General features: G+C 33.0%; 4 protein-coding genes across 4 annotated transcripts in view; 3 read left to right on the forward strand and 1 right to left on the reverse strand.

Annotated features, from left to right (window-relative positions):
- The first annotated feature begins 976 nt into the window (after positions 1-976).
- Positions 977-8689, forward strand: LOC144856523 (uncharacterized). Its single transcript, XM_078714536.1, has 9 exons — positions 977-1136; positions 2646-2771; positions 4374-4528; positions 5179-5362; positions 5856-5972; positions 6129-6242; positions 7080-7226; positions 7492-7590; positions 8096-8689. Exons 1-9 carry the CDS (start codon positions 1052-1054, stop codon positions 8335-8337), a joined length of 1269 nt encoding a protein of 422 aa, XP_078570662.1. The 5' UTR covers positions 977-1051; the 3' UTR covers positions 8338-8689.
- Positions 8690-10214: 1525 nt separating this feature from the next.
- LOC144856530 (uncharacterized) lies at positions 10215-13351 on the forward strand. Its single transcript, XM_078714546.1, has 4 exons — positions 10215-10373; positions 10955-11098; positions 11939-12037; positions 12503-13351. The coding sequence occupies exons 1-4, from the start codon at positions 10298-10300 to the stop codon at positions 13144-13146; spliced, it is 963 nt and encodes a 320-aa protein (XP_078570672.1). The 5' UTR covers positions 10215-10297; the 3' UTR covers positions 13147-13351.
- Positions 10390-24322, reverse strand: part of LOC144856537 (small ribosomal subunit protein mS25-like) — a 125301-nt gene continuing 111368 nt past the window's right edge. Inside the window, exon 5 of the mRNA XM_078714555.1 lies at positions 10390-10400. The gene's annotated coding sequence lies outside the window, so the exon portion shown is untranslated. The remainder of the gene's footprint in view (positions 10401-24322) is intronic.
- On the forward strand, positions 14435-17289 carry LOC144856539 (serine protease inhibitor dipetalogastin-like). Its single transcript, XM_078714556.1, has 5 exons — positions 14435-14526; positions 15688-15748; positions 16223-16369; positions 16507-16605; positions 16982-17289. The coding sequence occupies exons 2-5, from the start codon at positions 15688-15690 to the stop codon at positions 17239-17241; spliced, it is 567 nt and encodes a 188-aa protein (XP_078570682.1). The 5' UTR covers positions 14435-14526; the 3' UTR covers positions 17242-17289.

Below are 24322 nucleotides of genomic sequence, written 5' to 3' on the forward strand. Positions count from 1 at the left end.
GAAATAAAGAAATATTATCAGGTAATACGTCATCTGATTTCATTTTATTTGTCTTGTTAAAATGGGTAGAACGCAATTTTTTTTTATTTGTATTTTTTCAACTGTGTCCAAAAAGTATAATTCATAATTAACATTTTGGTAGCTAAAAGAATTATTGTTAATGCGGTAAATTACATGACAACAACACCGGCAAACCATTCTCTTAATTATTAGTTTGCTTGTTTCCTTTCATTAAATAATAATTAATTACTGATTGATTGAATTTATTTGATGCTCAACATTAAAATTACATACAGACAAAAGACAAAATAACGAGCATCAGGAACACCCATTAGGCCGGAAAAAACCAGCCCATTTTCAATGGGGTCCAAATTGCACATAATAAACAATAAAAAATACAACATTTATAAAAAAATACATAAATATATATATATATATATATACATTGAAAATATAGCCCAGCAAAACAGAAAAATATAAAGAGATAGCAAAAAAGTAAAGAGTAAGATTGCACGTTGTCAAGTCCATTATAGTTATCATAATTATTATTAATATTAAATATTAAATATTACTTTCAAATAGTAAATAAATAATCAATATTTGTTTGTCACGTATACCTAAGTGGGTTTTATAACGATTTCAATAACAATCCTTGGATCGAAAGCTATTCTGACGTAATAATAATTAATAATTATAAGATTATCCTACAAACATAATTATACTTCTTCCAATTACTAAACAGCGGAGGTGAAAGCTGGTTTTATTGATTATTCGTTTATTCTGTACACATATATTTAATGCAAACTAGTAATAAATATATTGTGGTCAGGTAGAAAATTACTATCAAATTGTCACGTATGCTTTGCTTACCGTCACGGGAGCTTAGTAACTTAGGTTGAGATAGCTTCCTGGAATCGGAAGCTGTTCTGACGTTTTTAAGAAACGGATATTTAAATACAAGTTTTGAGAAGAATACAAAACAAACATCTCTTAAACTTGATTCAGTAGACCTACTGAGAAATCAACAATCATCGGGTAGCACGCAGTACTAATGAAGAGGACATCTACGAAAATGAGATCTTTGAGTATTATATTATCTTTATCTATGATTCAGTTGCACATCGCTGTTGGACAAGGTGGGTGATTGGCCATGTATTATTGTTAATACTTTCAGACAACTTATTGTATGTCATTTAATTGGCCTACTACTAAATGTAAACGGTAAAATACAAAAATGTTGTTTCTCTCTAAACCATCCGTAAAGATATATTAGGGAAAAATTTCGTTTTTATTGTTATGTTTGCATAGGTTCTTTGATCTGATACAAAAGTGTAGCCTACATACATTTAATTTTCTTGTTTTCTTTCCAAAACCATCCGTAAAAGTATGATGGAGCTTTTATTTTATGTGATGTATTGCTACGGTTCTTTAATCTGTAAATCGTACTACTATTCACCATATGGAAATAAGCTACTAAGCTTCTATAAATGTATTTATCTGTAATTTATAATATAAATTTACGTAAGGGCAAAATTCGGTAAATCGCGCGTTACTTCTAGCATTTTTACTCGATGATATATAAAGTTGGTTCATACTTTCGGTACTGATTTATTTTAACCACCTGACGTAACCCTGTTTACTAATTAAGTTGAATTAGGTAATTAGTTATTGATGATTAAAACTAATTTAGGTTCAACGGTTTTCCGATCGTGGTATACATTGTTTAATGGATGTTGATGCTGAAAAATATGAGGATGCTTCGCATTTACCTATCTCCTTCTACGATAATTGTCTTAATAGCTGGAAACCGATTAAACAGCTCGAGAACAGCATCATCATCATAATGTTGAAGACAAGCCGATTTTCTTTAAAAAATACTATTTTGATAGATTTAATAATACGTTTATACAAAAGGATTGATTGGCGATGAATGGATCTCTCAGTTCCCCAGTATAAGTATTTGGTATAACGCAAGTAGGTACATTTATGAGCCCTTGGGGGATAAACTTAAAACCTTTGACAATAAACTTTTTTTTTTGGCTATTTGAAGCGCAAATTTCTTGTGTGAGTACTGTTTATGCACATAATTATACAAATAAACTTTTTTACTGACAGTTTCTTCTCAACGTTAATTGTAATAATTAATAATTACAAAAAATATAAACGTTGTAGTGGTGTATCGTTACATGTACTTTACTATTTCAATCACCTATGACAGTTTTAACAAAGTATTAAATCGCAAATATTTTACTGTGTTTAGTGCATAAACTATATGTATAAAATGTATAAAACATAAAAACAAATATTTCGTTACGGATAAAAGATATTATTTTAAAATGTTTCCTCTATTTGTACCCATCCTCTTCATAATCCTTTAACCCTAATGTTACATAAAAACACAAATTGGGTTTGTTTCAATTTGACTCAAGTAATTCTCAGGGTGCTAATTTTAGTTGACTACATAAATCACCGTGTATATTTATTCATATTATAATCCTTTGGTACGTAGGCTACATTTGAAATCGCCAGTTTTGATTACGCTGACATTACTGTGTATTCGAGAACCATCTTGTGTAAGTAATTAACGTTATTACTTTTCCCATTTTCCAAATAAATTCAAATTCAATAAAAATGTTATATTATAGATTTCAATGCGTGTGGTAATCCTAACCCTTGTCAAAATGGAGCAGAATGTATAGGTATTGTCACGGGCGATTACACATGTCAATGTCTCTATGGATGGGCCGGGAAGGACTGTGAACTGGCTACAAGTAAGTATTTACATTTATTTCTAGAACTCTCTCATGCTATATATATATTTAATTATATGAATTGTTTGTGACGTCACTTTATCGGACTTATCACTAGGATGAAAGAATGTCTAAATTCCTTAACATGGGAATTTATCGTCAATGTTTATCTTGCGTAGTAAAAATTGGCCTCAAAATATCACGAATTTCTTTCAAAACGCACTATAGACTTCTACCTAATTTGATAAATAATAAAATACTGATATTATAACATTAAACTAATCGGCGGTAATATAAACTTCTATGTCGGGGTGCAATCAAATCTCATTAAAGCGGCCTCTGTGTAAATTTAGTTAAGAGAAGCATGGAGGCTACACTCATCCTTCATGATCGAAAACGGAACTGCCGCGAGAGGGCGTGCAAACTAGGAAATCTCTAAACGAAGCGTAAAATAATTTCCTACTGCGGGCCTTTGCTTAACTCACTACAGTATCTTGAGAGAAACCATGGCAAAATAGTTATCTTTTATCAAGTAATGAAACATGTATTAATGAAAGTTGAATCCAAGTTGCTTAGGCCAACATAAGAATTTTGAACGAGCGCTAGATATTCCAAATCATCTCATCTCTTGATTGGCCAGGTTCTCATGCGCGATTACGGAAATAACTGAACATGACATTCGGGGAAAAACTCTATTAATAGGCTTACTGTAACTATAAGTGTACTGACCCTACGATTTTAATTCAACAGCACATACTAGGCCTACAAAAACAAGAAAAAAATCATTTGAAATATTAAATGAATAAAATCAATTATACTCATGGAGTATAAAATCTGTTTGTATTAGGCCTAAATTAATCAATACAAGAAATAGTTATATCTGTAATATCAAATATATGCAATCAAAAGCCAAATATCCAAGTTTAACATAATATTAAACTATTTCCTTATTTTAATATACAAATTTATCTTGGCATAATAATGGATACATTTTTTATGTCTTAAGTTTTTGTAAGCATATAGGCCTAACAACTAGTTCAATCGCTCGTGCTGTCACATATTGATTACGCCAATGCATTGTATTATGGTCTACCTGCTAATACCCTTGCTCCAATGAAGAGGTTACTGCACCAAGCTGCGAAAATAATTGTCAGGAAAGGTCGGTATGACAGTGCAACTAACGCCATGCGATCCTTGCACTGGCTTCCGATGTCTCATAGATGTCAATTCAAAATAGCGTGTCTTGTATGGCGTTCGCTTAAAGGTTCCGCTCCAAGTTACCTGAGAGATATTCTTACTGTGCGGAATGTTTCTCGCAGTACTCGTTCAAGCACCAGCAATTATAACCTGACAATCCCACGAACTAAACGAAAGACATTTGCTGACCGTTCGTTCGCCGTAGCAGGACCCAAAATTTGGAACAGTTTACCAAGTCACATTAAACACTTAGACGACTATAATCAGTTTAAAAAACATTTAAAAGCACTATATTTCAAACAATGTTACGATACTAATTGATGTGAAGCGCCGCTGATTATAATTAAATGTTGTATAAATGTGCGCTATACAAGTAATAATAATAATAATAATAATAATAATAATTGATTTTTGTTTAACTTTTAGATCAAAATTGCGGTTATAATTTATTCGCAAGAAGTGGAAATCTAACAAGCCCTAACTATCCGGAGAGCTATAGTAACAGTGATGAATGTCATTACTATGTACGTGTACATGGTGCTAAGCAACTAACATTCACTGTAGAGATGTTTGACACAGAGGTACGTAAAATCGAAATTAAAAATCTGCAATGATTTAAAAGTAATAGTAATAACGCAATAATAGAAATAATAATGTCACTTTTCAATAACATCCTTCTCCTAAAAGTTACTTGACTAACAAATAAAAAGAGCTATATCCCACTACACATTGTGCTCAGTCAAGGCGTACTCTTGTCTGGACATGGAAATGTGCAGATTTTTGTGGCACTGAAGTGTATTACACTGATGGTGAGATGGCGAATATGAACGTTTACTTGTCCAAAAATTGCACTCTTACACTAACAATCTCTATACGACACCATAATTCAGAAAATTAAAATAGGAACTATAAAACTGATGTTAGTGTTCCAATTCAAAATTAATACTTACAAAGTTGAAAACTTCAGCCATAGCATAATTTTAGGTGTGAAAATTAAGAACGTTAACATGCAGTACTTGCATGGATATTGCATCCATCCTTACACTAAAAAAAATACTAACTAAACTGAAGGCCATTATACATTTTGAAACTGTAAAAATTAAAAACCTGAGCTGCATGCATGTTGGAGCTGAGATAGAAAAACACAATCTAAAGGTCTGTTTGAATTTTTGTACACAGATTTTACTAATATTATTACACTTAATATATGATACATATTTTTTAATTGTAGTTTTCAAAAGATGTGTTACAGTATGCCCCTGGTGTTCGATGGAATTTTAGTGCAAATACTGCACTAGACGGAAACTTGACAACAGTTCCAGAGCAGTTTACAGTTGAAGGAAGCGACGTGTGGTTCGTTTTTGAATCCGATAGAAATATTGTAAGACCAGGATTTTTAATATCTTACGAACAGAGTAAGTGCACAACAGAATAATGTTATTATGCATGAATTAACGTCATTTTTAAACGACAAATTCAACTATATAAGCCTCCATGAATGCACAGCAAATAACAAATCAATTCATATCCTTACTGTTTATCATTGGTTTTTATATGGTTACATTGAACAACCAGCTAGCTTTTTCCAAAGTTATTTTTTCTGTAACGCCGTCTATAAATATAAACAGATTTTCCCGCCGATTTATTTTATTATTTTTTTTTTATGTGATTTGGTATTTTCGGGGGAAAAATTGTTTAACATAAAAAGTATTATTTTTTCTGTTTTGTTTTTTTATAATTGAAAGAATTATTTTTGCTCGTCTTTTTTTTTCTACAGAAGTGAATAACAGTAATCAAACTGTAAAATGGCCTATTCAAAGTCTGATTTTATTAAACAATATTGTAATTTACTGATTTCTATAATTACATAAATAAATATTTTAACAGTCAATATTTTATTTTGATTAGCTGATCCAAGTAACTGTGCATCAAGTTTGTGTCAAAATGGTGCAGTTTGCACTGATCTTACAAACGGATACTATTGTGACTGCCCAGCAGGATATGAAGGATCAAATTGCGAAATTGGTAAGTTTGTTCTTTTTCATTGGAACGCACTTAAAATAATAACAATAATCAAAATGTCAAAACCAGCTACATGGAGCATTACTGTGTATGTTCAAAGTGTATAGTTAAATTAGTACGATCAATTAAATTTAGTTAATTATTTTCTTCTTCTCTCAGACACTAATGAATGTGAAGGTGTTGTGTGCACAAATGGTAAAGTGTGTGTAGATCGTGTAAATGGTTACGTATGTCAATGTCCATCAGGATTCACCGGTCCAAATTGTGCTGATTGTAAGTTATTTTTAATGTTTGATGAAAAGAAAATGCAATACAAATGTTCTGGCCTCACGGAGACCGGCTGCCCGCTATCCAGACAGATAACCACACCGGTTACAATACAACACGAACACAGCACTTTGGATCCGTACAATTTAATATGTAAAGCGGTTATATGGTAACTGAAACAATAACAATAACAAATGTGTAAATAATAGAGCACGGGAGCCAAGTCCATCGGGCACACAATACGCAAATCCCGGCTATGTGAAGTGTTACCTACAAACAGTAGCACACCAGCCAATGCCGGCGAGAAAGCTATCATAAATAATAGGCCTATATGTACTAAGATAACAACGTACAGTAGTAGTAATCTATCAAGATCAATTTTAGGTTTAAGTTAAGTCAGTATATCGTAAATACATTATTATAAACTTAGCTACTTACGACAACTGTAAATGCACCAGCATCGCACGATACAATCCCTTGCATGATATGACGAATGTATAGTGATTCGTCAACTAGAACTACGTATACATAACGAGTCATTCGTGCGCTAAAATACTATTCAAATGAGCCACGCTTTACGGCGGCAGGTGCGCTAAGCCGGCACAACAAATATTATAAAATACCAGCTACTGTATTTGATTAGTTGATTTCGTGTAATGTAGTGGTATTGGTCATTTTGTTCCATTCAACGGCAAAAGTTTTCTTCAATAGCTGGCTAATTGGCAATATTTCGAGACTTTTGTGTCATATAAATGACAAATAAATAATATAATAATAAATAATATAAATGATGCGACATTGAAAAGAACTCACTTTAATAAAGTAGTTTGTATTTAATTACAGCATGTATGAATACAAATTGTCATAATCGTCTACATCCAAAATGTGGCAGCGATGGACAAACTTACCGCAACAGATGTTACCTGCAAAACGCTAAATGTATGGATCCAAGTTTAACGATGGTTTCAAGAGGTGCATGTCCTGGAGGAGGTACAATGACATTGATTAGTTTATGAATCAACATTCATTCATTCATTCATTTTTGTTTATTCACACAATACAATTACTATAGAGCCCCTCCTTTAGGACATCCCTATTTAGGGAACACTCATAATAAAGAATGCATACCTGTTATACGAAAAAAAGAAACCGGACACACATCGCGTCGGTCTTAGATCTATTTCATAGACACATACATATACATTATTATTCGCAATTGTCACGGTGCATTTATTTATTTTTTTTTAAATAAAAGGACCTATCGCAATCATAGGTGGGAACCAGCGCACGTGTATTACAGGTGGGGATAGTGACAGTAGTGATTCAAGCATCGAATTTACTCAATGCCCTGCAGGTATGTAGATCACAAATAACTTATTCTATCAGTTATTCTATCTTTCAACCTACACTTAAACATAGATAGCCTACATTTAGTACCAGTTTCGATACAATTTTACTGGTACAATAATCGAAGTCTTGATATGATCACTTTTCTCTGTTTCTCTATATGTATTAATTAACTTGTGAGAGTACTGGAACCTCTGTGCAAAAACCTTTTAAAAGTAATGTTTGGTCATGTACTAGAATATCTATGTCACACCAACCCCTGTGATAATGATATTTCTACTCAGCACTCCACTTCCAATGTGTAGATTGTCTGTATGCAATGTTTTGCTGAAACGAAGAAATAAAATAATCTTTGTACTGAAAGGTATCAGTATTAAAAATAAACAAAAATAAAGTAAATATATCTTTCAGCAATGACACACATTTCACCATTTAAAAAATGCAAGTATAAAAGTCGATTCCTCTAACTACTAGTAACATTCTGAATAAATATGTTTTTCTTTTTTTTGTAGAAATTACTACTGCACTACCAAATCCGATTGAGACAAATACTCCAACTCCAGAACAGTGTATTGATAACTGTCCTTTAATTTATGAACCTGTATGCGGTAGTGACGGACAGACCTATCCAAACCTTTGCAAATTAGACGTCGTGAGATGCTTAAATGACCCAGCACTAATTGCACTGTATGTTGGAGAATGTGTTGTTATGACAACTCCTTGCCGTGGAGATTGCTCGGCAAATGCCCCATGAACTCCATAAGTTTATAAACAATGCAAGTATGTAAATTATAACAATTATTATAATATTATGCTATTAAATTCAACACGGATGTAACATTTTTTTCGTTTAGGCCTAGGCCTAAATCTATATTTTCTAAATTGTAAATTATATCAAAAGTATAAAAAAATAGTATGTTTTGCAGACCCTTTAGTATAATAAATTAGATACTCGTGTAAACTAAACTACGTTTTTATTCAGTAGAGAACGAACCAAGGGCACCGCGCATCAAAAATACATATATAACACATTTCTCCTATTATTATTATATATTATTACTGCATTCATAATTATAATGTGTCTGTATGGTTTATCTTTTAAATGTAATAATAAAGTTCAACTTAAATCAACTTCTTGTTTCATGTTTATTTATGTATACACATTCAGATGGTTACTCAACAATAGTACGTATTCAAAAATATTATAACATTTGGACCCATTTCTTTCTGTGATTTACAGACGTACCTTACTTTGGTTGTGCAAACTCCTGGAATTTATAAATAGTATTGTCTGCCTCCCTGGAAACCCAGATCGTCAACAGCAATGTGACAACACAATATAAATAATTTTATAGATTGTATACTGTATAATGTTAGATTGTATGTATGTATAAACAATGTGGGGTTCGATAACCATGCAATGACTAATTTCCCATCGGAGCTAATTCCCAGAGTGACAATAACTTTTGACAAATTTAAATTTATCTCAGGTGGCTTTAAATTAATTATACATTTTGCACTTTCCAGTTATTTACACTAATGTTTACAAGTTAAAATATACGCCCTACCCTCACAAACAATAACACGGTAGTTTTAAGAAACATAGGGTTCTGTTAGCACGAAAATAATGTCTCAAACAGCTTTCCTGCAAATCTGTAAACTCACTCATGAAGACAGTGATATTTATTTAATACTAAAAACTAGGTATCAACTAACATTGATATCATAGGTAATGTCCTGGGTATAACATTGAGCTACATTGGGTCGAACTGTCCGAGGACGAAACTGCCAACACCATCTGGTAGTCTTTTTAACCGTTAAGTTGGATGGAGGCATGCATCCTGTAGATAAATACCAGTTATTAAAGCTTCAACAGTGGTATATTTGTCTTTCATATAAAATACCATTAAAAATAGTTTAAATCTGTTTTGAAAAGTGGGGGAAAATGATACTGTTGTGAGCGATGCCTGGCTTTCTGAAAAAGTGTAGGCTAGGTGGATTTAATCGGTTTACGATTACGTAAAACCTCGTCTATAATAAGAATGAGGTAGGTGGATGTTTTTTTTCTGTGTCCAACGGCTATCCGTGTGTATGCGATTAATTTAATTTTTAAAACGATACGGGAATAAAAACAGAAGCTGAACAACCTATATAACCCGGAACGGAATTCATTGGTGGAGGCGGGGTTATTTTCTACTGTTGACGTTGAGTTCCGTTTAGATTTCAAATCATAAAGCCTGTTTTACTGTCGAAGTCGTTGAGCTGTTGCGGCGAGTTACGCTGCATTGCGTTGATGTCTGTAGTTGAGAATATACTTTCGTGTACGTATACTGATACTGTACGTATTTTTTTCAGAAACTATGAACTTGAGTTGATTGTTGCCCCTCTCTTGACCAAAAAAAACAAAATCTTTCTTGAAATATACGGTTGTAAAGATAAAATTTTAAATAGTGTTTTACTCAAATATACGCCACTGCTGAGTGCTATTGAACAGAGTTATACAGCGTTTTAATTAATATTAACAGACCATAATTTAATGATTTATCAAACGACAAATGTTGACTGAGTCATTGTGTTGTTACGTAGAATGAGTGGAGCCGCGTATTCCTAAAATGGATAGACAATAAAAAGAATTGTCATTGAAGCAATTGTGCACACACCAGCAGTAACTAACCCACCAACACACTATATCGTATTAGCTACAGACCAGGCTGATGGCAGGCATGAGGATGAACATCTTATTGTATGTTTTGACGTTTTTGATGTTGTCCGATGCTCATAATTATCAAGGTATGATCTCTTTAAATCCTGTTTATGTCTTCAAAACATTAATACTGTATTTTATACTTCTGTTTATGCTTCTTGAATTATTTTGTCTCTAAACTGTAATGTAAAACAAGAGGCCTGTATAACTAATATATTACTGTATTTAATACACCAATATCTTGTATTGTTGAAACTGTTTTGTTCCGTTAGAAATGTATGTATTATTTTGAACTGTATCAAATATAATATATACAAATTTGTGGCATTATTTTGTATTGTTTACACGACATAATTTACCAAACTTAAATTAATTCTCTAGAAAATTATAATTAATATATCTGGCCTTTCAAAAAAAGTATATTATAATAGTATATTTGAGTATTTAATACTTCATTATACTAATTTTAATTTCTCTTAGTAGCCCGCCGGCTAAGTCCTAGATATTCAACTATCGCTACCTCATTATCGAGGTAGATTTTAACATACACGACTGTACTTCATGCTTATATTTAATCAATACAAAGAGATGACAATTAACAATTATTTAACATAAACTGGTTATAACATATCCAATAACATGATGTACATAATTAATGTTATGACAGGTTGTAAGAAGAACTGTCACAACATACGCTCTCCAAAATGTGGAAGTAACGGTGTGACGTATCTAAACAGATGCTATTACATAAATGCAAGATGTGATGACCCTTCGATTTATATTGTTAGTAAAGGAGAATGCCAACAGTCAAGTAAGAGCAGTTTGTATTTATTTAAATGCTATTTTGATTGATATATAATATTAAGCATGATTGATTATTCACGTTGCGCAATATAATATTTTAGTAATTCGTTTGATAGGCCCATATATAGAATTATTTTAAGCTCCATGAGTATTACATTCTATAAACTGTAAAAATGGTATTCAATATACTAACATTGTTTGCTAGCCGACAGGCAATAATAATATCATGAATGATTCCAGATTTCTGCTTAACCTGATCGGAGAAAAAATAATACAGCCGGCTTCTCTTGGCCAAGAAATTAGACAATTTTTTAATACAAAAAATGGCCCAACAAATACAAATATTTTGGAAAAAAATAAATAAATTTTAATATCGAAAATATTTAGAGTAAAATATTCAAATAGTTTAAATTGTCTATATCTATTATAATGGTGACGGGAATGGAGATCCGTAAATTAAAGTATACAGTAAAAATCAATAATATTATTAAATAATTGAGTATTTTGATAACAAATTATTATAAAAATATTTTGAGTCTTTTATATTTTTTCATGGTGTCGATCAAGCTCAATTATATGCAAAAACACTAGGTAGCTTGAATGACTGTCACTCAAGCCCAGTAATGTATGATTGTTGTTGTCGCCAACCGTAAAACTATTTCGTATAATGATATTGTAAATATCAACCAATTATATGGCTACATTTCATTATTGGTGTTTTAGTTATGACGCAATGGAGCAAGCGTTAGAATCTAGTACACTATGATCTGAAGGGAAGCGTGTTAACCAAAAAGCTACAGACCCCGTGTATCGAATTGGTAATGTACGTTTTATTAATTTTGACTAGAAATTGAGCAAGAGCATTCGAGAGTCAGACTGTGTTTAAATGTTGGAGGAAGTGATAGTGGCAGTGACAGTGGGGAAGCAATGTTTGTTGACTGCACACGTAAGTATCAATTAAATATTCGATTTAATTAGATTGATTATTTATGCACACTGGTGTGACTGTATGAGATAATAATGATGTTTTGTTTCACAGTCGGTCTTTCCGATCAAAATCTAATGTGAGGGTAACGCTAATTGTTAATTGGACTCGGAAAGCAGGAAAAAGGCATGACCAATAAACTTTTTGTCCAGCGATTCTAGATTATCATAATTCGCTACATTTCGTGATGGTTATATAAAGCCATGAAGAATTCATAGTACTGAATACTGAGTATAGTACTGAATTAATAAATGTTAATGGTTATATTATATAAGCATAAATAATTGTAATTCTTTTTCAATACAACTAAAATTTAAATGCTTATTATGATGTAAATCAACCATTAAAAATAGGTGCTCATCTTTATTTGTTACTTGTTTTGTGATGGCTATGGTGTGTTGTCAATTTGTTTTTCTTCCTGTTAAGATGTTAGCGGTAATAACCGAGATAGAAATACAGGTAACCAGGGAAATACAGGGGCTGGTGGTGGTGGTGACGGCACAACCAACAACGGTGGTGACGGAACTGGCGATATCATAAACGTCAATAATGGTGGTAATGGTGGTAATGGCAACAATGGTGGTAACCAACCTGACGGTGGTGATGGCGCTAACGGTGGTGATGGTGCTAACGGTGGTGATGGTGCTAACGGTGGTGGTGGTATTAATGGTGGTGGTGGTGCTAACGGCGTTAATACTGGCGGTGAAAAAGGAAATGGTGAAGAGAATAATATAAATGACGTTACTCCGTCCAACGGTCTAGGTAGTAATGGGCGTGGAGACGTTGTAACTGACCCTAACAGTTATCCTAATGGTAACGGTGGTGTTACGGCAGATCCAGCCGGTACATTATCTTATCAGCGTGGTGAAACCACTAACATTAATTCAAAACCGTTAACTGAAAGTGCTTGCCCTGATAACTGTTTAGCATTTGGCATGGCTTGGGTTTGTGGTAGTGATGGAATTGATTACAGCAACGAATGTCAATTGAACTCTATAAAATGCTCAGTTAAGCCTTACCTATACAAGGTCAGAGATGGCAGGTGTCCACCACCTCGTGGAGATATTTAGTAAACTCTGGTGGTATACTGTATACATACATACTTTCTGCGTTTGTTATTTGATGTGGATTTAGGTATCATTAGATTAAGAAAGTTATGTTATGGCTTATATTTTGTTAAAAAATGTCGTAGTCAGCAGCATTGTTTGGTTTTTTTTCAGTACATTATTGTGGTACATTATCATTTTAATAAAAAAAACCTTTTTTGCAACCCGACCGAAAGTGTTGTTTCTTTTCTTATTTATTTATTTATCTGGTGCGCGTGCGTACAATTGAGGGACTAGTGGTGTTCCGCCGTACCACGCCGCCGAGAATGTTAAAGAGTCGCTATCCAATCAATCAAGTTTGAGCAATACCATAAAAGCCCCAGTGGTCTAATGGTTAGGATATCTGCATATCAAGCAGAAGGTTCCGGGGTCGAGTCTCGGTTGGGGCATTCTCCCAGATTTCCTCATCTTTATCGTTTCCAATTCAATTCAATTTTCAGTATATCACCGGGCGGTTTAGAATTTATTCTGTGCCTGTGGTGTTTATATAACCCGATGTTGAACATATAACAGTTCCCTGAATACATGTGTTCATTATAATGCCAACCAAGTAATGTAGAACTAATGAGGGATAATGATTGGATTTTTCTGATGATGGCCACATTGCGAATTTCCGATTCATGGAAGAAAGGAAGAATACAATTATCATGTAATCACTATACTACTGTAATAATTATTTCTGTGGCAAAACTCATTCCTCTATAAGAATCTTCAAATATTTTGCTGTGCTTACTAAACAACTGATCTAACTGTACCATTTCCTAATATAATCAGGTTGATCTTCAAAATGTTGGTATAATTTATAATATAATGGTCCAATATAACCTCACTACTATCAGTATGGTGAAATATAACTATCCATTGTACACAAGCGTAACAAAGATAAATGTATACGCCCTCATTTTGTAGTATATTAATTAACATGGCGGGATATTTTGACATGTATATAGAAAACAAAACCACCTAGTGATATACTGGAAATTGATTTTATTGTATTGAATTGTGAAGATAAGAAAAAACTGTGAGCGTGGGAATAAAAGCATTACTCTCCAATACAGTAGACCAATATCATATTTATATCACAATTTCTTCAAGTTAAATGATGCACTATATTAATAATAGTCTTAAATTGCCCTGTATACACGTTAATAGAATCAGTTGTTAATTCAATTTCCGTCGTTCGCGTGTTCAAGTGGATAATACGACTAACAACCAATCCGTGTGTATCCTGATCGTTTCCGTTAAACTTGAATTTAAGAAGCTTTAAAGAATGTTTAAAACTTCTGTAATCATATTACTAGAAACCACTTGACGCTAACACAGTTACATTAAAGCATAGTAAAGGTAAGTGTCACTGTTTTGTTGTCGATATGTTTTAACTTTCATGTTATTATAGATGACACCGAGTCAATGTGTTGAATTAAAGAAGATAGAGATTATAATATCGCAACGCTTTCCTGATTGAACATGAAATATGTTTTTAATGTATTACAAAACTACGACATGCAGTTTCATAATACTGTTAAAATATAAAAAGTCCATCACGGTTTGTTTTGTTTTTCTATGATTATTATAATACAATTAATTAACATGTTATTTAGGTGCGTGTTTTTTTAAAGTATTAATTTATCACAAGACTTAAACAACAGATACGATCCAGACAACTTTTAGAAATATAAAAATAGTAGTTGTTTAGATCAGCAAATCGTAATACAAAATGATGATTAGGCTTGTTGAACACAGAATAGAAATCCAAATATGAAACTAAAATTACGGAAAAAGTCTAGACTTTACATTCGATTTCAAAAACAACAATTTCGGTTGCAAAGAAAGAGGTTTTATTATTAAAATGATATGTAACAAAACTGAAATTGATATAAAGGTGAGGAAAAGTCTCAGTGCAATGAGTAAAACATGTAGACTTTAGCACAATAACAAACCATCCTGCCCAAAACAGAACAATATGGAAACAAATCGTGGAAATCGTAATGACGGAATGACGGAAAGGTTTCAAGACAGAGAGAGAGATGATAAACAAATAGTTACAAAATATTTTAGATATATAATAACTATATAATACTACTTACTATACTAAAATAATTGATGATTGTTACTACATATTTGTATGTTTTATTTTTAAGCAATATATTATCGTTTGTATTCAGAATTATCATATAGGTACGTGACATTATATTGACCACATCCCCAATAACAAGTATGTGGCGCTGTATCACGGAACTATCAAAATAAAATTAACAAGAATCACAGATCACATTATCTCGGAATCAGGTGGTTCAAATACACCAAATGAATACTATTTAAAATTCTTTGCATATTTCAAATATTACTATTTAAGTTAACAACGTGTTGTACGTATAAATATATATATATATATGCATGTTATTATTACCATTATATATATATCATTGTCTGCAATATTACCATTTCCTTGTCGTTATCAGCATTTTTATTAAATGTATAAACACATGTCTATTTTCGTTCTAGATGGGAAAATTACTGGCAATAACAGTATTACTATGCATCATTGTCGTAGTAGAATCAATATGTAAGTCGTCTATTATTAGGGTCAGGGGATGTTGATGTATTATAAGCAAAGTAGTATTATTCAATAACCAGAACAAGTTTCGTGGGAACAGGATACGATGACGCATTTAAGGGATTTAAAAGTGTCGTTCTAGTAAAACACAATCACTGTAAGTCTATTAAAAGATTTTCCAGAAGAAACTTCTTTCTACCTCTAACTCTTACACGTCAGTATCTAAATAGATTTTGCAAAATGTAGAGTCCAAAAATATTTAAATTCACACTACTTCATCTACCAATGGTTTAATATTATGATAGACCGTCATAGTGCATCACATATAATGTATCTGGCTCGATACAGGTCATATGTGACAATGTTTTTGATACACATGTAGCACACTCGACAAATTGTGCTGCATGTCGTGACGAAATTTGGCTGTACCTGAAAACCCGCCACAATAATAATCTTATAATTGTATGCTATTTTGTTATCCAGTTACATGCGACAAAATCTGCCCAAGACGAAGAGTTAGAGTTTGTGACCAGAATGGTGTTCGATATCGAAATCTCTGCGAATTTCAGAAGGCAAAGAAGTGTTTTGGGGGAGACCCACGACTAATCAAGAACAATTGTGATAAATTTGGTAAACTTGCTTTTACGTATCTAAATTAACATTATCACTATCATAATCCTCATCATTATCATAGCATCGTAAAGAAAATACATTTTCCCGGGATTATCATATATCAATCTCTATTATACTACTTTTTCTGATTATAGAACAAAATCAGCAAGTTAACGTAGCAAACTGTGCCTTGTCATCAAGTGAAGAAATGCAACCAGGATGCCGAAGGAAACATGGCAATAAAAGGATACCATGTAAGACACTGTCTGTTATTAATAACAATTATTTCTATCATTTTTAAATGTTTAAAGGTGACATATTATTCTACAAACAGTACCATGTGATATGTTTTCTGTTGAGCCAAAAACGTATTAGTGTTTTAAATAGATATTTCCTGTATTTTGCATGATTCTGAAACAGTAATCTGTTTTATAATTCTTATAATCTTTTCAATGTTTAATTTTTTTTTGTTGCTAAATTGTCTCTTTGGCACTAATAGGTTTCAGGTGTCTATAGATAATGTTAACACTTATTTATAGAGATATGAAAATGATAGCAAACCAATATTCTTATCTTTTTTATTTAAAACAGAATATATGATGTTACCTATATCCATTCATTCTTATTTAGTTGTGACTAAAGCACCAGCAATTCCAACAACCGAAGCAACCGCAGGTGTGTACTGTGAAGAAAACTGCCCTCTAGTATTCGAACCCGTTTGTGGAAGTGACGGAATTACTTATCCATCGAGATGTGTTCTTGATGCTCTGTCGTGTTCAAGAGAAAGAGAAGCCATCCTAAGTGGACAGACCAATCACATAAAACTAATACCTGTATCCGTCGGTCAATGTCCAATTCCTTCTGCTAATCCAACACCGATAATAGGCTAACTAAAGTTAACTTTAAAATGCAGCTACTGGATAGTTGCTAATAAAGTTGACTGGTTTTCTTTGTAAAAAAAACTATAAATCTAGACTGACTGTTATCCTAGATTCATTTAAATAAAATAGGCTAAAGGCCCATTTATACTAGGACTATAACAATCGACGATAAATAGATAGACGTATATTTTACATGCATAAAAGAAAAAAGGAAATTTAAAAATATTTCTTCATTCTTCATTTCTTTTGTTTTTTAAGTAGGGAAATGTATATTTATCTAGTAAGTAATCGTTGATTGTTACCGTCCCAGTATAAATGGCCTTAAGTTGCACAGTAATTGTAAAGTGTTGCACTTCTGTCTTCAGTACTATCGTATTAATTGATTTACTTGCCTTCAGCATGAATGTTTTCAGCTGCTGACAAGGCATTACGAGCCTATTGAAAAGGTAGCCACTACCCCTCTAGTGGGACATCTATTTCAGTAATGCATGGATGGACATAAATACAAGGGAAAATTAGTAATTAAATAATGTTATTCTTAAATATTAAAATATCGGTTAATTAATATATGTTTGAAGTTGAAGTTTGGTTGACAATAGGACGCAACACAATATGGTAGACGCACAACGTATCAAGGCAAACCTCAGTAAGAAAATACCCTTGCGTGTCACAAGTGAAAACCGCAAAAAGGCTGCAAATATTTCAGGAAGGTAATCCACGGAGTGTTGACAAAATGCGAGGCAGCGAGGCAAGCGCGGTATGCGAGACAAGCGCAGTAGGCGAGGCACGCCAAATATTTGTGCGAGGCATCATTTTATCTAGTTTACAATTTCAAAATAGTGCGAGGCATATCTTAACGTGCTATTAGGCTATATTACAGAACTAATAATCAATTATTCAATAATTAATTATTTATATAATATGCCTAGCGTATCTAAATGATTCGTGTATACACTCATCATGTTGTTTATTTTTATGTAACGATTGTTTTTTTCAGTCAAGTCATATCGTGTCAAATTTGACTTTTACAAAAGTGTCCAAACTGTTCACAAGTTGTCTGTCAATTTCAGTGTTTTCCTGCCTCGCACTTTTAGGAAATGATAAAATGCCTCGCATTTTTTGATGATGGTAAAACGATGCCTCGCATAAATTTCTTACCTGCCTCGCGTGCCTCGTTGCCTCGCACTTTGTTACTACCCTAATCCACGTGGCATTTCGGCAACATTGTACCTACTTTCTGTAATTCGTTCCTTTGCTTTTGTAAATTAAATTCATAATGATGCCAAATAAAAAATCTCCTTCTAACATTTCTCTAGAAAAAATTAAAATATATATATAGGATTTATTTGTCATGATATTATTGAACGATTTAGCACCAAAATTATGTTCATATACATGGTCTAAAATTGGAGTTACCAATCATGTTCCAAAATAGGCGCCATTTTGAAATTCAATATATTGACCGCCGCCAAAACACAATGTAGTATAGAATGAATTTCAAACTCAAAATGTTAACTTTCGGGGGCCTGGAGCGGCATATCTAAACAGTTTTCGTGCGGCCCGACACGAACTTTACAAACGTCATATTTGTTTCAACTTTGCATAAGAATCGTACGAAACTTTGAAAATTATTCAAAAACCAGCCTTAAACGTCAAACAATGACACGTGTATGTTTTTAAAACTATTTTTATCTGCAACAATTGTTACTATACTATAATAATATACACACTTTAAAAACGTTTCTCAAAAACAATCATTTAAATGCAATACTCGGCAAATAATTCGCATTTAAGTAACGTGGACAGCGTGTCTATGCACTGTATTTTGCTTATCATCTTTTTTCGGTAGATTTTACAAGATCAAACAATTATTTGTTCAATTTTTTTTTTTAAATCATAGAGTAATGTAGGCTAATCATTTTATTGCGCAAATTATGTCCATATGACTTGCCGTTAAATAACTTTTTCTTTTTGAAATCACGACTACAATCTTAAACAATCCACAACAATAGACACGACATCTCGTTAATATTGACAATACTGTATGCTAATAACTGAAACGCTGTAAAGTGTTTCCATTGATTGATTGATGATCTATTGATTGAAGCATATAGACCTGTCAGCATGTAATAGTAATAATATCATCGAACAAATTACCAAGTATGATAAAAGTACTGAGAGTGTAATGTATTTAGAAAATTAGTTTTAAACAATCTGGCATCGAAACGGCATAGCATCTAAATTTAATTTGTAGTCGCGTGCAACGCGACTCTACAGCTTGTCGGTCGGTTGGTCGGTCGGTCGGTAAACACTAACTTGAGCACGCGACTGCAGCCATGTATATGGCCTTGTTTTCTTTATTTAAACTTTGTTTTAGCTCAATCAAGGACTCCAATGGAAATAAACGTGCGTTAATGGTTTTGAACGATCCAGATCAAAATCACTTTGTCCCCCTTTTTATTCATATTTTTATGAATTTTTAACAGTTTTTAAATATTTTAGAAATATTTTAAACATAGTTTATACGGTTTTAAATGTTTGTGTTGTGTTCATTCATGCATGAAATGTGCCAATAGAGGGGGTTGTCAATACTATACTAGCATGAAACATGGAATGTTTGATGCTAGTGATGGATGGCGTGCACGACGGAGTTTCCATGATTAATACACATAATGAATGAAAGTACAATGGTACAAATCATTTCATTAGGTGAAAGATGAATGCCTATTTTTCTCGAGGGGAAGGAAAGATCTTCTTTAAAGAGTCATGAGAATATAGTGTTCCAGAGAAAATTGTTGTGATTAATATAACGGCAGTCATACATAGCATCACAAACAAATTTGAAATCATAACACTCAAGATTGCTCCAAACTATTGATGATCAGATTTTAGCTATAATTATTATTCATAGTTTTTAACTATTTCATAATAGATCATCTTTTTTCCATCATGGGGAGCGTACTGATTGTCAATGACAGATAACATGTTCTATTTGCCTTTATGACAACCTCTGTCATCATTTAGCAAATAATATACCTAGATAAAAAGAGCAAGGGTCATTAACACACCCTAATCATTGATAAATTGATGAAATCAATCTTCAAACAATAACTTGAAGTTAAGTGACAATGTGTAGCAATGGCGTCGAGATATTCGATTCAGATATTGAAATGATTTTTAGTAAAATAGTTTTTCTTCTTCTGGCGTTTCTCGCGCTTTCTTCTTCTCCTGCTAGATTGTGCTACAAGTAAATACGATTCTCTATTCATTTATTTGTATTCATTTACTGGCATTATCAATGTTGATTATGATTATGTCTTTTAAAAAAGTTTCCGGTCCGTTTTTGTTGATCCTATGTTTAAAACTATAACAATTATTCCAAGCAAGCGTGCTGGGTTAGTGTTTGCTCCTGACAATTGTATACCAACCAGTATATGTTTTGTTCTGTATCCAAATTTTGGCTAGAGAAATCGAATAATTCTGAAGTATAATGCATGACGCTCATGTGTGAGTCATGGGTACGCGTCTATCTGCTATATGTGTTATTAATTATAAATACGATTTTTATTTAATATTAATACTTTTTATTAATAAGATTTTCTTGTAATTTTTTAACTTGACTGATTCATATTATGAATGTAACAATGAGTATCATGTGTACTGTCTGTCACACTTTATATTACCATGGTAATTATTATTAATGGTATCTGTCACACTGAACGAATTGTCGCACTTTGTAATAACTGCACTCTTGTTTTTAAACAAACCACCGGTACCGTACGTTTCATTCTAGGATTCAAAACAGTCCTGCTAGTTTCCCATAATTTTTTAATTTTTAATTTTAATTTTTTTAATTTTATGTCTTTAGGCAATGTGGCCAAAGATTACCAATAGTGAATTAATCACTGTCCTATCAGATAGGTGGTAATCCGCCTGAGACAGGGGTTATTTTGTGAACCAGTTCACCGGGGTAAAACCCTACTCTTTTCGAATAATGAACTGGGTTCACACAGGTTATAACTGTGTGTACACTGGACCTACGGTTTATAGTCCTTATCCGAGAAGACTTGTTCCGCCACCAGAACTAGGAGCGAGTCGGCCTCGAACCCTTGCCGATGTTGTTGGCTCTTTAGGTACGGTAAACGGCGCCTCTGCCTAAACCGCTAGGCCATTTGACCCATTTGAATCAAATAATAATAACACACATGGTCAATAAACTACATGTTTCGTGAAATACCACCAGATTCTCACTGTTGCATCCTTTTTATTAATAAATTGAAATCATTTTCGTTTTGAAAACTTTCTTTTAAATGAAAGACTTAGCATACATATTATTTATAATAAACATTGGTATCAAAGGTAACAACGTTAGGTTAATGTCATTGCACAGAAAACAACAAAACAAACATTCGATAATGTCTTTATTATCATAATCGAATCTGATAATAAGCCAAATTACTGTTAGCATAAACCAGGTGCACCGACACTGATATTGTACACTGCAGTACGTATAATATATTACATACATATTTTGCTTTTGTTTACTGACCAGGTGGGGGCCCATCCGGTCCGTTCCCCTTAAATTTCGCAAATTGTAATGCAAAAGATAAGATATCAAATTAATCTCAGCCCTTCAATTCAACCTTTTTAGGCCTTGGCGCATCCATCACTCTACCCACTATTTCAAAATCCTGCATTCGCCACTGCTGACACTAAAAAAATACCATTTATCGTTTAATTAGTTATCAAACCATCGCGTGGTTTAGAATTTGTTCTGTGCCTGTCAATTGTAACATAACATAAATCTCTTTATTTATCTCATAAACAAAAACAAGTGAGGAGTAAAACATGTTTTAAACGATGAAAGGGACCTCCAAGAAACACCAAGGGGCTTGTGATAGGAGGCCCACTAAAACTAGTTACATTGATAAATAAATAAATAAATAAAAAATAAAATAAATAAATAAATAAAATAGACGAGTAGACCATAAATTATAACATGGGACGCGCGAGAGAGAAAGTTAGGGAATACCATTGTCAGGACAACCAAATACCAGATGAGGTTCGAAACAGAAGCAGAAAGGTTAAATGAACCCACATAGGCCAACAAATTATGTTCAGGTGGTCGATAGATGACACCAATGACAGTATTCTGATTTTTTCCTTCAATTTCAATGAACAAGGATTGGGAATTAACGTCATTGATATAAATGTCATCACGTATTTTTATATTAAACTCATCTTTAATAAATAGACAAACACCACCACCCGATCTATCAGTTCTATCTTTTCGATAAAGACGATACCCATCCAGTGCTGTCAGTGCTGCGTTATTATCATTTATCCACGTTTCAGAACAGCCGATAATGTCAAAATCACAGTCTAAAACAAGCAGCAAATCTGACAGTTCATCCAGGTGTTTAGAGAGGCTCCGCGTGTTAAGGTGAAGAATGGACAAAAGGTTGTTTTGACAATAGGCATTCCTAAGATTTTTTACGTAACAGGGTTCGTAATACCTGTCAATGTCAACATGAGAACAATAGGCGTCCGCGTTGTTAAAAATATCTTGGTCAGTGTCTAATGGCGTGCTCAGCACCATGTCAAAAAAAAAAAAAAAACAACAATGACAATGTAAAGATAAAAATTACAATAAAAATGGCAATATATACAGGTTTTAAAAAGTTGATCGCTTGTTTCAAGCGCTTAAAGTACCGACAATGAGAGAATGCAACCGAATACACCGGTTCATAACTACAACATATTGATGGAAAACATAAATAATACAGTACAATTACAATTTCAGTTTGCTTAGATCTGATTTCTTAGTAACTACGAAACGTCTATTGTCCTCAGATAGAATGTTAATTCTACCGTCTTGAGTCCAAATAGCAATAGTTTTATCATTATAGTCCTTCTTTATGTGTTTGAGCAGTCCAGACCTGATAGCAGTAAGGTTTTCATATATACACACATAGATATTACCCGACTTTTTCCTCTTTAGTTTCCGCTTAGCCTTGTAGACTTCGTTGCGCTTTTTGTAACTACAGAATTTTACGATGATTCCCCTAGGTTTTCTATAGCCAGGCCTCTTTGGTGGACCGAGCCTATGGCTCCGGTCGATATCCTTGGGGTCTATCTGTACATTTAGGTCAGTAGTGATTAGTTTTCTTACCAGTGTGTCCATGTTTTTCCCTTGCTTCTCTTCCACGCCCATTATGACCAGGCAATTTCTCCTGCTGTATTGTTCAGACAAGACTAGCAATTTGTTTAGCGAATCAGAATTACCTTCAGTGGATTTATCAATATGTGTCTTGATGGCATCTTCTATCAATTTCAATTCAATTTTTCCTACACCTTGGTCCGATTTATTTTTCCCGCCAGTGGACACTTCCGCATCGGCCATGATCATTTAAGGTGTGGTATAAGAACAAGCAAAAATCCAAGGAAAATTTAGTAAAACAATAATAATAATAAAGTAAACGATGTGGTATGACTTGTAGATTTTAGAGTAGTTAGAACCGGTGGTCAGTGGGAGCTCAGTTAAGCACGTCCGTCTCTCATGACGATCAAAGTAATATTGACCAATTTATACTATAAAAGGGAATCAAGTAGGCCTACACTACATATACATAAGATGAAATAGTTGTAAGTTACTATAATATCAAGGGAGAGTGAGATTAACAAATATATAAAAATGAAGGGAGCAATACCTTTATATACCGTAGTAGGCCTATAGGTAAAACATAATGAAATTGTATGTAAAATTTAAAATAAAGAAAATGTAAATGAAAATTATTAAAGTTATTTAGACACTCTGTGCATAGAGGTATGTGCATCTCTGTGTTAACCTTACTATGTTATTGTGTGACACGCTTAAAAACAGGTACTGTACTTTGTTTTGTTGTCTTGCGGACATTGATGATTATTACCACCATGAATGATGTAACATCCACAAAACTAGACTGATATTAATAGTCGTCAAGGACAATTGCTTCTTCCGATATATTATATTTTTATAAAATGTATGATTCAAGTAGAAGAAACATCACTATGAACTTCAATGTGCCAACGTAAAAGACACATATAATAT

This window comes from Antedon bifida, chromosome 11 (assembly GCF_963402885.1).
Source record: "Antedon bifida chromosome 11, ecAntBifi1.1, whole genome shotgun sequence".
Taxonomy (NCBI): domain Eukaryota; kingdom Metazoa; phylum Echinodermata; class Crinoidea; order Comatulida; family Antedonidae; genus Antedon; species Antedon bifida.